We start from the raw sequence: 14,324 nt of genomic DNA on the forward strand, positions 1-14,324 counted from the left end.
GGCCCTTGTGGAACACATCAGTGTGTTAACGACTGTGAAGGAGACAACATGAAGATGGCAGTGAATGTTTGAGATTTTGTCTTTAACTTTCTGGAGTGGTGGATGTGTCCTGATGCTGCCTTAACAGTCAGGAAATGAAGGCTTGTCTGTGTTAATTCCCTGTTGTATATACATGGTTTGTACCTGTGACAGAATTTATCCCTGTCTTGATACCTTATGCACTACTGTAATAATCTTTGTATGAAGATGTCATGGAGGATAGGTTCATCAATGGCTCTTAGCCACGATGGGCAGGGATGCAACCCCATGCTATGAGCGTCCCTAGCATCCCTGAACCTCACACTGGCCTCAGTTGGAAGACAGGATACTCATAAAATATGTGTGGTGACATGGTATGTGAAGTTATAAGATTTCCCTGTGTGATGTTATTAACATGTTCCAAACCACAGCCCTACCGAAGCAGAAGTTGGCAAACAGATCTGTCTTAAAAAACAGAGTGTGTGCTCTACTCAATTTGCATTGCTCTGTTTCTGCATTAGGGAAGCTAGTTCACAGTGTCACCAGTTCCTTGATTGTATTGTGAGTCTCACATTATTTGGGGGTTTCCTTAAAGCCCCAGATGCTGCTGCTCCTCAATGAGGAAACATGTGGTGTTCAAATAGTTACATAAATGACCACGAGGTGTCACTGCTTTTCCATAAATTCCAAACTCCTTATTTACCACTAGGTAGCAAAGGTCCCCACTGCAGGATTGAAATGGAGCTCAGTTCCACAGCTGAGATGTGGGATCTGGGATCTAGTGCACAGCCCCACAATTCAGTGGTAGGAAGGAGAACATGCTACATTGCCATGTTTGTATTTGGTAACTGCAGAAGGGATCTCTTGCTGGAGACCTGAGCCCAATGTGTCACAGCACCTGCAGATCCAGACCTGTATTCTGTCATGCACACAGCTAGAGCTACGAGTGTGACTGGTCGCTGAACAATCAAGATCTCGCCATCCAGCAGCTCAAGTGGGAGGGGGCCCCATGTGGTTTATGGGGGCCACAGGGAATAAAGAACACCCTCTACAAAATGTGGAGCTCCTGAGGAAGGGATCCCTGCTCCAGCCGATTTGGGGGAATCTGGGAGACAGAGGTTGGGTGGTACTACTGGGAGCACAGCAGCATTGTCCCCATACCTGTGTACTGAACTCTGCAGCGGGGAGCCACGTGGGCCTTGTCTAGATAGAAACCCTACATAGATGCAGTTCGCGATATAAGAAGATTCTAGGACTGTCACTCTGTGTATGCAGTGTTGTTGTAGCCATGTTGGTCCCAAGATATTAGAGAGACAAGATGGGTGAGGGTAATATATTTTATTGGACCAACTTCTGTTGGTGAGACAAGCTTTTGAGAAGCTGGTCCAATAAAAAAATATTACCTCACCCACCTTGTCACTCTGAAGCCCTAAATGGTTTGAGTCAGCTGAAAGCAGCTACCAACAGGGCTCTGTTTGTTGAGACTATTGCCAGCTTCAGTCACTTGGAGTCATGGGCTGCTACTGTCCAATTTTTTAATTTTTTTTTTTTTTTTGGTAAACCACGCTTTACAAATTACACCCATGAGCCAGCACAGGCTTCTAGCTAGCAGTACCAGGCAAAAGGGCTCGTTACAGGCAGGGCTGGTGGCACCATCCACTAGTGATGTCACCAGCACCTCCTGCTAGAAGATGCTGTTTTATAAAGATAAAGATATATATATATAAAAAAAGCTAAACTTTAAATGTTCAGGCTAAACTTTTCCACACTGGGCGTCAGCCTCAGGCTGTTTCTGTGAGTTGGGCCTGAGAGCCCCCAAAGCAGCTCCCATTGTGGCTGGGCTGGCACAGCAAGTGCTCCTCCTCCCCAGTACTCGTGCACAGGGTCATGCTGCCTGAAGATCAGCTGCTGCTCCTTGCCACCCCACCCCTTCAGCTTCCCCCATGATGCTGGTAAACCAGGTGCCAGCTCTTGCCAATGCTGGAGGTGTCATAGCTGGATTCAGACCAGCTCAACTGTATATTAATATGGTTCAGGGTAGGAGTTAGACTTGCAAAGATGTGTTTAGATTCACCAAAATGCTTGTAAGTTGCTGTGTGCATTAATCTTACTTGTAATGTCTGTATCCTGTGCTAATATAGGTTTACTTTATAATTGCAGAAATGCCTGCTCCAAATCTGCGCACCTGGGCAAGAGGAGTGGTTCACCCACCCACAAAGAAGGGCTATCAAAACTTAATGGGGCACTGTAGGATGAGAACTTCGGTGATTGCCACATCCACCCACAAAGAAGTTACGTGCAGGAGCACTTGTCCCATGGGTTTGAACTCTGGGGGAAGGACAGGTAAAGATGCTCACAAGAAGAAAGTTATCTCTTTGCTCACAAGGGCTCAGAAATAAAAGCAGATATCCCCAGGTCATCTGGGGCTAGCCTTAAAAGGCATTCAACAGGCAGGTTACTACAGCTCTGTCACTCTTTGGAACCACAGCCTGTGACTCATTGGTGCTTACATGTTGGCTGCTTTAACCTGTCCATAACACTCCCGTTGCCTTTTCCTAGTTAATAAATCCATAGCTAGTTTACTCTTGGACTGGCTACCAGCTGTCTTTGGCGTGAGCTCTAAGTTGCCCACCGATCTGGGGGAAGGAGCTGGGCGCAGGCTGTGCATTTGGTATAAGTGACCACTAGTCAGCCATCCTGCAGAGCCAGAGCAGCATCCCTGAGGCCTGGTCTGGGGCCGCCTGGCAGGCTCATCTCACTGCCCCGGGTCACCCTTGTCGCTGGTCTGGGGAACTAACCCTATGGCGCTTGGCTGGGAGTCTCCTGGAATTGGGCTTGATCTCCCAGGGACTACTGAAGCCAACCTGGGAGGTTTTAGGCCACTAAAAGTCTAATGGCGCAGCGGGGCTAAGGAGGCGGTGCGGCCAGGGCAGCTCTGTGCACCGCCCCCGCCCCCAGTGCCGACTCTGCAGTTCCCATTGGCCAGGAACAGGGAACTGTGGGGGCGACGCTTGCAGGCAGGGACCGCGTGCAGAGCCTGGTCGCCTGTGAGCCACTGCCAGACACGCCGCCGCTTCTGCGAGCTGCCTGAGCTAAGTGCCTCCTAGCCAAAGCCTGCACCTTGAACCCCCTCCCACGCCCCAACCCCTCCTGCACCCAAACTCCCTGCCCCAGCCCTGAACTCCCTCAAGCACCCCAAACCCTCTCCCCCACCCCAACGCCCTGCCCCAGGCTCAGCCTGGAGCCCCAACCCCACACCCCAACTCCCTCCCAGAGCCCATACACCAAACTCCCTCCTGCACCCCAACTCCCCGCCCCAGGCTCAGCCTGGAGACCCCACCCCCCAAGTGACGGAGAGCGAGGGAGGGAGGCGGCAGGGCTGGCTTGTGGCCCGGGAGGGAGGAGCGGCCGGCGTGGTGGGGCAGGGCAAAGGTGTCGGGATTCCTAGGCTGACCGCTGGCACCCTGAGCCCGCACTCGTAGGGGCTGGAACCAGGGGGCTGCAGCAGCCTCTGCCTTGCCCTGGCACCGCCACGCCCAGGGCTTCGTTTGGTTCCATGGCTCCCAGCAGCGCCAGCCCCGCGGGTCACTGAGGCGGGGCGCGGCAGCGCCTGTCCCCGGCCGGGCTCCCGCAGGCCCTGCCCCGCACGGGACTCGCCTGGTCCTGCTCTGCTCCATCGCCCGCGCGCCCGAAGCCGCCCCGCGGCTCACATGGCGCCCGCGCAGCGGTCGCCAACAGCCCAGCCCAGCCCGGCCCCGCGGAAACCCCGCTGGGGGCGTGTCCAGGAGCGAGCGAGCGAGGCGGAAGGGGCGTGTCCTGGGGTGGGTCGCGCGCGCTGGGCGGAAGCGGCGCCTGGATTCAAAGTGTCGGTTGGCGGAAGCTGCTTCCGGGCTGGGGCCGTGTTCGCGTGAGAGCGGGTGGGGCGAGGTGTCTGAGTTGCCATGGTGATGGGTGCTAGGGGGGCGCCTGGTTGCGGGGTAGTGGGGGGTTTGGCGGCGCGGGCCTGCTCTGTGGGGGTGGGTTAGGGGTGTCGGGGGGCAGGTGGTGCTGGGTTGGGTTGTCTGTGGGGGTGGGTTAGGGGTGTCTGGGGGCAGGCGGTGCTGGGTTGGGTTGGTCTGTGGGGGTGGGTTGGGGTGTCGGGGGGGTAGGCGGTGCTGGGTTGGGTTGGTCTGTGGGGGTGGGTTAGGGGTGTCGGGGGGGAGGCGGTGCTGGGTTAGGTTGGTCTGTGGGGGTGGGTTGGGGTGTAGGGGGGGGCAGGCGGTGCTGGGTTAGGTTGGTCTGTGGGGGTGGGTTGGGGTGTCGGGGGGGGCAGGCGGTGCTGGGTTGGGTTGGTCTCTGGGGGTGGATTGGTCTGTGGGGGTGGGTTAGGGGTGTCGGGGGGCAGGCGGTGCTGGGTTGGGTTGGTCTCTGGGGGTGGATTGGTCTGTGGGGGTGGGTTGGGGTGTCGGGGGGCAGGCGGTGCTGGGTTAGGTTGGTCTGTGGGGGTGGGTTAGGGGTGTCGGGGGGCAGGCGGTGCTGGGTTGGGTTGGTCTGTGGGGGTGGGTTAGGGGTTTTGGGGGGGCAGGCGGTGCTGAGTTGGATTGGTCTGTGGGGGTGGGTTAGGGGTTTTGGGGGGGCAGGCGGTGCTGGGTTAGGTTGGTCTGTGGGGGTGGGTTAGGGGTGTCTGGGTCGAGGCGGTGCTTGGTTGGGTTGGTCTGTGGGGGTGGGCTAGGGGTGTCGGGGGGCAGGCGGTGCTGGGTTGGGTTAGTCTGTGGGGGTGGGTTAGGGGTGTCTGGGGGCAGGCGGTGCTGGGTTGGCTTGGTCTGTGGGGGTGGGTTAGGGGTGTCGGGGGGGCTGTCGGTGCTGGGTTGGTATGTGAGGGTCGTTTACGGATGTCTGGGGGGGCAGGCGGTGCTGGGTTGGGTTGGTCTGTGGGGGTGGGTTGGGGGTGTTCGGGGGGGAGGCGGCGCTGGGTTAGGTTGGTCTGTGGGGGTGGGTTAGGGCTGTCGGGGGGCAGGCGGTGCTGGGTTGGGTTGGTCTGTGGGGGTGGGTTAGGGGTGTCGGGGGGGAGGCGGTGCTGGGTTGGGTTGGTCTGTGGGGGTGGGTTAGGGGTGTCGGGGGGGAGGCGGTGCTGGGTTGGGTTGGTCGGGGGGGGTGGGCTAGGGGTGTCGGGGGACAGGCGGTGCTGGGTTGGGTTAGTCTGTGGGGGTGGGTTAGGGGTGTCTGGGGGCAGGCGGTGCTGGGTTGGCTTGGTCTGTGGGGGTGGGTTAGGGGTGTCGGGGGGGCAGGCGGTGCTGGGTTGGTATGTGAGGGTGGGTTAGGGCTGTCTGGGGGGGCAGGCGGTGCTGGGTTGGGTTGGTCTGTGGGGGTGGGTTGGGGGTGTAGGGGGGGAGAGGCTGCGCTGGGTTAGGTTGGTCTGTGGGGGTGGTTGGGGTTGTCGGGGGGACAGGCGGTGCTGGGTTGGGTTGGTCTGTGGGGGTGGGTTAGGGGTGTCGGGGGGTAGGCGGTGCTGGGTTGGGTTGGTCTGTGGGGGTGGGTTAGGGGTGTCGCGGGGGAGGCGGGGCTGGGTTGGGTTGGTCGGGGGGGGTGGGTTGGGTGTCGGGGGGCAGGCGGTGCTGGGTTGGGTTGGTCTGTGGGGGTGGGTTAGGGGTGTCGGGGGGGTAGGCGGTGTTGGGTTGGGTTGGTCTGTGGGGGTGGGTTAGGGGTGTCGGGGGGCAGGCGGTGCTGGGTTAGGTTGGTCTGTGGGGGTGGGTTAGGGGTGTCGGGGGGCAGGCGGTGCTGGGTTGGTCTGTGGGGGTGGGTTAGGGCTGTCTGGGGGGGCAGGGGGTGCTGGGTTGGGTTGGTCTGTGGGGGTGGGTTAGGGGTTTAGGGGGGGCAGGCGGTGCTGGGTTGGGTTGGTCTGTGGGGGTGGGTTAGGGGTGTCGGGGGGCAGGCGGTGCTGGGTTGGGTTGCTCTGTGGGGGTGGGTTAGGGGTGTCGGGGGGGCAGGCGGTGCTGGGTTGGTTTGGTCTGTGGGGGTGGGTTAGGGGTGTCGGTGGGGTAGGTGGTGCTGGGTTAGGTTGGTCTGTGGGGGTGGGTTAGGGGTGTCGGGGGGGCAGGCGGTGCTGGGTTGGGTTGGTCTGTGGGGGTGGGTTAGGGGTGTAGGGGGGCAGGCGGTGCTGGGTTAGGTTGGTGTTGGGGGGCAGGCGGTGCTGGGTTAGGTTGGTATGTGGGGGTGGGTTAGGGCTGTCGGGGGGCAGGCGGTGCTGGGTTGGGTTGGTCTGTGGGGATGGGTTAGGGCTGTCGGGGGGGCAGGCGGTGCTGGGTTAGGTTGGTCTGTGGGGGTGGGTTAGGGGTGTCGGGGGGGAGGCGGTGCTGGGTTGGGTTGGTCTGTGGGGGTGGGTTAGGGCTGTCTGGGGGCAGGCGGTGCTGGGTTAGGTTGGTCTGTGGGGGTGGGCTAGGGGTGTCAGGGGGCAGGCGGTGCTGGGTTGGGTTGGTCTGTGGGGGGGGTGGGTTAGGGGTGTCTGGGGGGCAGGCGGTGCTGGGTTGGGTTGGTCTGTGGGCGTGGGTTAGGGGTGTCGGGGGGGCAGGCGGTGCTGGGTTAGGTTGGTCTGTGGGGGTGGGTTAGGGGTGTCGGGGGGCAGGCAGTGCTGGGTTGGGTTGGTCTGTGGGGGTGGGTTAGGGCTGTCTTGCGGGGCAGGCGGTGCTGGGTTGGTTTTGTTGGGATGGGACGGGGGTGTCTGTGGCAAGAGGCACTGGGTTAGGTTGGTCTGTGGGGGGGGCACAAGACTAGTTAATGGGGGTGGGTTAGGGCTGTCTGGGGGGGCAGGCGGTGCTGGGTTAGGTTGGTCTGTGGGGGTGGGTTAGGGCTGTCTGGGGGGCAGGCTGTGCTGGGTTGGTTTTGTTGGGGTGGGATGGGGGGTGTCTGTGGCATGAGGCACTGGGTTAGGTTGGTCTGTGGGGGGGCGTGGGGCTGGTTTATGGGGGTGGGTTAGGGGTGTCTGTTGTGGGCAAGGGGTCCTGGGTTGGTTTTGCTGGGGTGGGATGGGGTGTCTGGAGTGGGATGGGTTAGGGCAATGGGCTAGTTTGCGGCTGGCGTAGGGATGTCTGGCAGGACAGCAGGCACTGGGTTGCTTTTGCGGGGGTGTGCTGGGGTTGGGGGCACTGGGATGCTTTTGCCTAGAACTCTCTCTTGAGTTGTTGTTTTCATTGTTTTTGAACAGGGCTGTGGATGAGGGGCTGGCTTCTCGTGTGACTGGGATGCTGCCACCTGCGAAGCAGCAGCCCTGTGCCCGGAGCATGGCGGTGGGACAGCCTGTAGGGAACAAAGCGAGGTGTCTGTGGATGGCAGTGAATCAGGCAGTACTGGCTGAGAGGAACCAGAGTGTGGCCCCTGTGGGGGTTTGGGTGGAGAGCGCCCAGGCTGGTGGCAAATGGGAGGAGAGCATTGCTTTTGTGAGTGCCCTGTCTGAATGCTTTACCTGTTACGCTGTTTGCTTTCTCCAGATTGTTCCCTTGTCAATTTTGGTAATCCAGGCCAGGATTAGATCATCTCTGAGTGGGAATCTCAGATGGGGTTCAGGTTGTAGCTTCTAAGTATTCTTCCTTGACTTTGTGCTCCTTATTCCTCTACTCTTCCCCAGAAATCTGATAGTCATGGGCAGGGCCCTTTGTATTCTGCGATTCCACAGCTCCAAAGTCCTCCCTTGCTGCAGAATCTATTTTATTGAATTCTGTTTCTAGTACTCATAGTTGTGAAGATAGAAAAGGTGACCTGCATGTAAACCAATGCAGCGTTGTTTTCCTGAGTTTACAGACAGCCTGAAATGATACCTGCGGGAGACCTGAACTGCTCCCTTCATCTTAAGGGGTTCTTAATGCAGAAACCCTTAAAATGACAATCTATAGTACTCTAGAAAATGTGCAGACAAGTTCTTTTTTTTTTTTTGGTGACTAACTGCAAAATAAATCCCACAGCGGCTGTTTGTTTATTTTCACATTTAACTCAATAAAACCTCCATTCTTAAAACTTACCTGAAACGTCCACAGAATTTTCACCTAAGCACTGCTGAGTCTAGGGACCTTCCAGAAGAACTTGGGTGCAGCTAAGGGAGAGGAGTTATTTAAATTAAGTGCCAGTGGGGACACAAGAACAAATGGATATAAATTGGCTATCAACAAGTTTAGGCTTGAAATTAGATGAAAGTTTCTAACCACCACAGGAGTGAAGTTCTGGAACAGCCTTCCCAGGGGAGCAGTGGGAGCAAAAAACCTAACTCGCTTCAAGACTGAGCATGAAACTTTTATGGAGGGGATGGTATGATGAGACTGCCTACAATGGCATGTAGCTGATCTGTGACTGCGAGTAGCAAATATATCCAATGGCTGGTGATGGGACATCAGTTGGGGAGGGCTCTGGGTTACTAGAGAGAATTCTTTTCCAGGTGTGTGGCTGGTGGGTCTTGCCTACATGCTCAGGATCTAACTGATTACCATATTTGGGATTGGGAAGAAGTTTTCCCCAGGTCAGATTGGCAGAGGCCCTGTGGGTTTTTTGCCTTCCTCACTTGCAGGTTTAAACGGTGGTTTCTCTGTAACTTTAACTCTTTAAATCATGATTTGAGGACTTTAGTAACTGAGCCAGAGATTAGGGGTCCATTACAGGAGTGGGTGGGTGAGGATTTCTGGCCTGCAGTGTGCAGGAGGTCAGACTAGAATGATGATGATGATGATGATGGTCCTTTCTGGTCTTGGAGTCTATGAGTATGCTGTAGCAGGCTTCGGTTTGTATGTGCATCCTTGCCCTTACTTGTCTCTTTCTCTTTCATTGCTTTTGCCCAGAGATCGGTTTTGTTTTCTTTTTGTATAGCATCCTCAACCAAGTGGAAGGCAGCACTGTCCCCAGTGTGTTTACTTTGATTGTGCTAGAAAGACACATTTGTTTGTTGTACCAATATAATAAAAATCTTATACACACACACACAATATTCATTCACACAATCATTCATTCAGGTTCTGTATAGATGTTATAGTTACCAGCCTAGATGTTGCTCATGCCAAGTTACTGGCCAGGTATCTTGGTCATGAGGATGGAGCCGAGTCTGTGTCAGATGCATCTGATGCTCCTGGAGGTTGGTATCAGAACCATAGACTCAAAGTCCTCAGTCTTTAGAGTCCAGTTTTATAGGGATTTTTCCCTATGTTAGTTCATAGGAGTTGCCTCATTCTGCTGTTGCTAAATCAATCAGCAGATGGCTGGCTCCATTCTGTCAGATGCTTGTTTTTTCCTTCTTTTGAGGTGTGGTGGGTCATCTGGTTGATCCCACTTGACACCTTCTTCAGCCAACACTGAATTCTTCAGACTGGTAACTCCCTAACCATTCAGTCACATACATTCTATATCTTAATCACATCTATTTCACTGTTTCTTTACTTTTTGGGGTGTTACCAATTTATGTGAGACTCCCTGTCTTTTAACAATCAAAGATAAAGTGAGATGAAAACTTACAGAGGGTGGGGGTCTCTATTTATACACTATAACAGCTACTGTTTTGGCTTACTTAGAGTTAATTAATGTTTAACAAGTTTTATACAAAGTATTTCTTTGAGCAGGCTTCACACAGACACAGCTGGTGGCTTGCAGGTTAGAATCACAAATTTACTTTTAACATAAACCTTTAGTTATGAGGCATCAATTAACAATAAGTCATTTTTCATATAAACCATGTCTAATATAAACCTTCTTTAATATCCCTACATGTTACGAGCAGGTAGAAACTGAAATGTGCTCTTTCGGCCCAGCAGAAAATCCTACTGTAGTGGGCACAAGGGTTGCCACGCATAACTAACTATCTCAATGAAATGAGTACCCCATTTTACGGTACTCCTCTGGTAGGAAACAGACAGGAGGCTAGTCGGCTTTGATATGCTGGTGTTTTGAGGTTCCTTATTTTGACTTTTTACCTAACCCATCTAGCAAACCAATCAGCAATGGTCTTGTGATTTTTCTTGTTTTTTACTAGCATATTTACAAATAAATACACATGGGTGGCATGTGACACCTGCATTTGGGGAGGCTGGGTGCAAGTGCCAGAAGCTCCCCAGAAATAGGGGGGGGCAATGGTGCCTCAACTGTAGCCCCGTGCCCTTTGTCCATCCCGAAGAGGGTGGAGAGGTGCGGGGGTCTCTGGGAAAGAGGCAGTGTTGGGATGGGAAGAGGCGGAGTGAGGGTGGAGCCTCTTGGGAAAAGGCAGGGCAGGGGCAGGAAGAAGACAAGCAGGAGTGGGGCCTTGGGGCAGAGCATGAATGGGGACATGGCTCGGGCGCCCTTTCAGCAGTGGCACTCCAAAGGCGGCGGGCTGGCATGCCTCCAAAGGGAGGTGTGCCTCATCCTGTTTGGGGACGCTTAGCTTCCCCTGACCTTTTATACCCGCTGCCCATGTAAATACACACACAATTCATTGGTAGGTTAGGTGTTGTATTCAGGTATGGACAAATGTTCATAGATTCTGATTGCAGCATTGTTAAACACAAGTATTTGGTGCAGTCGTATGCACTGATGTACAATTCTTACATACCATAAGAGCATGATACAGAATTATCATTTATTTATCAGAATATACAATATACTTTGTATAATGACCACCACCTATGCAAGTCAGAGACTGGCATCGTTCTAAGTACAGAACAGCGTTGCTCTAATTTGAGAGGCTTTTTATCATCTGTGTTACAAATGGGTCATTGACTAAGGCAGGGATTGGCAACCTTTCAGAAGTGGTGTGCCACGTCTTCATTTATTCACTCTAATTTAAGGTTTTGTGTGTCAGTAAAACATTTTAACATTTTTAGCAGGTCTCTTTCTATAAGACTATAATATATAACTAAACTATTGTTGTATGTAAAGTAAATAAGGTTTTTTAAAATGTTTAAGAAGCTTCATTTTAAATTAAATTAAAATGCAGAGCCCCCCCCAGACCTGTGGCCAGGACCCGGGTAGTGTGAGTGCCACTGAAAATCAGCCTTTGGCACACGTGCTATAAGTTCCCTACCCCTGGACTAAGGCTTGATGTGCCATAAACTCCTCTTCACACTTTAATGAAGCTGCTTTCTGTTCCAGCTCTCATTTATTGTATGTTATGTAGGCACTTGGTATTGTGTTGCAACAGCAGTGTAATATGGTGATGTACGGCCTCTCTGCTGTTAATATTCAGTTGTTTTGTAGTTTTACAGTTTTCTCTCTAAGCACATAACTTGAGTTTTACAAAATTTATTGAAAGCTTTTCATATTGTTTGATATGTCTCTAATGCTGGAGACTTGAGGGTGGTCTCAAAAAGTGTGTGTCAAATAACAGAGGAGTAGCTGTGTTAGTCTGGATCTGTAAAAGCAGCAAAGAGTCCTGTGGCACCTTATAGACTAACAGATGTATTGGAGCATGAGCTTTTGTGAGTGAATACACATGCATCCGACGAAGTGGGTATTCACCCACAAAAGCTCATGCTCCAATAGGTCTGTTAGTCTATAAGGTGCCACAGGACTCTCTGCTGCTGTGTCAAATAACTTGATTTCATCCCTTTCAGTAGAAGCTGTGTTTACTTGAGCTCATTTTGTTGGTGATGAGTAGAAATGTGTTAATACTTTGGATTAGAATTCTTTTGCTCACTCTCACTCCAGCTGTCCTGCGTGCTTCTCTTCCTCATTTCCCCTCTCCTTCACCCCTGTAATAGAATACACTTAGTACAAACACATGTAAACTAAAATAAATACAAATCTAGTCAAACACTATTAAAACAATCAGTGGAGGCACTAGCCTGACACAAGTCATCCCTGTTCGTTGTATGTGTGTGTTTTCTATCCCTTTCACTATCCTTTCTGTCTTGTCTGTTCAGGTTGTAAACTTTTTGGAGTGAGAAACATCTTTTGCTCTGTCTTTGGTCAGTGCCTAGCACAATGGGGCATTAAGGCCTCAAAACGCTTTTCTAATACAAACAATCAGTAATAAGAATCCATTCTGGCCCTGATGGAAGGAGGGTGAAGAGTGAGTATTCTGGAGACAGTCTTAGAAGTTGCGCTTCTATTGTGGTTTTATGTGCTGTGACTTGTGTATCTTCGTATTATACATGGAGAAAGGTAAATCTAAAAGAAAATGCCATTTTTTTCCCCGAGTTTTCTTGCAATTTATCTAATTTGGGTTTGTGGTGTTGGATGCCTGCTCTTGGTGTGGTGCTATTGTTGAATTTAGGATATTTATACAAGTCATATTTGAAGCTAATGTTGGATGAATGGTCCTCATAGGCACAAGTGAGAAACTTTAAATTGCTGATTTCTGTGAGTGTTTGTTTTCCATCAGATGGTGAAAATACTGTGAGAAGAGCAGGTCTTGCTTTATTTTGGCCCTGTAAGTTAGTTCCCTGACATGTTATAACAGATCTGGGATGGGTACATAAAACGTTGTTGAAAGACCGATGTGGGACTTGCACTGGGCCTTAATGGAGACCACAAGGGGTGTCAACCCTCAGTTTTCTGATTCGGGTTTTGTGGCTTCTGTCAGTCTTTCTGAAAGCAGCTTCATGTCTAATAAAGCAACTCATGGGGCAATCAAACATGCCCCTTTTCTTTCCTTTCTTTAAATTATGCATTTTAAAGGGGGAAAGTAAAGATTTCCACTTTGTAACATGGTCTACCCAACCCATCCGTGCAGCTGTTACTAAATTCACAGAACAATCTGTTACGCTGTCACAATTTTAACTAATTGTGTTTATCTTTAAACCAGAACATTGATACACATCCCTTTCCCTAGAGATACTGCTTGTCTGTAGGTTTATGTACAGGTCCCAGAGAGAGAGAGAAGCTGAAATCCAGGCTGTTGTGAAGCTGCATGGTGAAAAAGCTAACTTGAACATCTGCTTTAACCTGTTCCAGGCTTCAGCGTTTCAGGTTGAAGAGGAGCTAAAGGAGCAGCAAAAGGAAAAGGAAGAAAATCTGAAACGCTTCCAGGGGGAAGTGAAGCAGAGGGTGAATCAGCAAATCAAGATGAGGAGAAAGCAGCAGCTCCAGAAATCCTGTGAAGCGGTAGGGCAAACCGGTATCAACACCAGCCTCTGTCTGCTCTGATTCACACAAGGAGGCTTGCTTAGATGGTGACACTGCTTCAAAAGCAAACATTCCTGTGTAAATACACCCACTATTTATACAATCTTAAGGCTTGTCTCTTAAGAAAAGTCAGGAAATTTTGCAATTATTTCCACAGCTGCTTTGAGTCTAGGCATTTTGCACAGATTTAATGTCCAGAGATCTATGTCCTAGTGAAGACCAGCAGGGAACTCCCCACTCACAACTGAAAACCATTGCTGAGGTGTCCGTTACAGATACGACCCTTGCAGGATTCCTACTGTTATGTCTTGTGCACTAGTGTGTGACTGGCTGGGAACTTCCCTAGTTCTGTATTTTGGGTCTTTCAGGTACTGGTAGTTGAGCATGAGCCTCCTCAAGTGCATGTTCCAACCTGCAGTACCTCTAGAACCTTCCCAGCTAGTTCCTTCTGCCTGCAGTCTCCAGTGGAGCAATCTGGTTGAGCTCCATGTCGCTGGGCTGGGCTAGCTCTTTGCTCTCTTCCCCATTCCCCTGCCTTGTCAGCAGAGGAGAGGAGGAAGAAGAAAGAGGTATTGTCTCTGAAGAGCCATACTTTTGCCCTGCTTGTATCTTTGAACTCTGGCAGGAGGAGATGAAGGAGGAAGGGAGATTAGCACAGCAATTCCCTTTTTAATAAACGTATTCCACATGTTCAGTTCCATGAGGGTTTACCTTTGTGATCTAAGGGAGCACTAACCTTCAGGCGCACTCAACCCTTGAGTGCGGAGCCACAGGGGCAATAGCTTAAAAAATCCATCTGCTCCTGTACCTTTCTGTCATCACATGAATGAAAGTTCCACAGGTAGCACCTGCGGCAGCAAACTGTCGATACGTGTGTGGATTTACTCAATGAGTGACTTCGGTAAGATGGTTGTTCTGGACTTGTGTGGGTTTTTTTTTCCCCCCCATCACTGCAGGCAGAAAAAGAAAGCTCTGTTGTGATGCGATGTTCAGAGTCTGCACTGCACTTGACCCCTAAGAGGAATACATGTGTGTATCGAAGTAATGCAGCATCTGCCATCTGCAGTTCTGGTACCAACTTGATCCCTGTGCAGCAGCTTCGTGCCAGTTCGGAGGAAGAGGGAAGAGAGAAGCAAAGCCAGTTATTCTATCAACAAGCCAACACAGTGAGTGTTTATTGACTGCCAACAATCTCACAGCCTCCATTTGTTGTATGCCCATAGCATTAAAACTTCCCCAACTACGATACAGGAGTACGC

General features: G+C 51.8%; 1 protein-coding gene across 6 annotated transcripts in view; it reads left to right on the forward strand.

Moving 5' to 3' along the window:
* The first annotated feature begins 3,832 nt into the window (after positions 1-3,832).
* The window catches only part of CCDC15 (coiled-coil domain containing 15), a 36,991-nt gene continuing 26,499 nt past the window's right edge, over positions 3,833-14,324 (forward strand). For 2 of the 6 annotated variants that reach the window (XM_044997403.1, XM_044997408.1), the window contains exons 1-4: positions 3,833-3,945; positions 7,199-7,430; positions 12,895-13,044; positions 14,022-14,231. In XM_044997403.1, the coding sequence (XP_044853338.1) occupies positions 7,236-7,430; positions 12,895-13,044; positions 14,022-14,231 (555 nt within the window). In that variant the 5' untranslated portion in view covers positions 3,833-3,945; positions 7,199-7,235. Of the gene's footprint in view, positions 3,963-3,999; positions 4,035-7,198; positions 7,431-12,894; positions 13,045-14,021; positions 14,232-14,324 lie in introns of those variants that run through there. The other 4 variants (XM_044997405.1, XM_044997406.1, XM_044997404.1 and 1 more) reach the window with 4 other exon arrangements.

Source organism: Mauremys mutica, chromosome 22, assembly GCF_020497125.1.
Source record: "Mauremys mutica isolate MM-2020 ecotype Southern chromosome 22, ASM2049712v1, whole genome shotgun sequence".
NCBI lineage: Eukaryota > Metazoa > Chordata > Testudines > Geoemydidae > Mauremys > Mauremys mutica.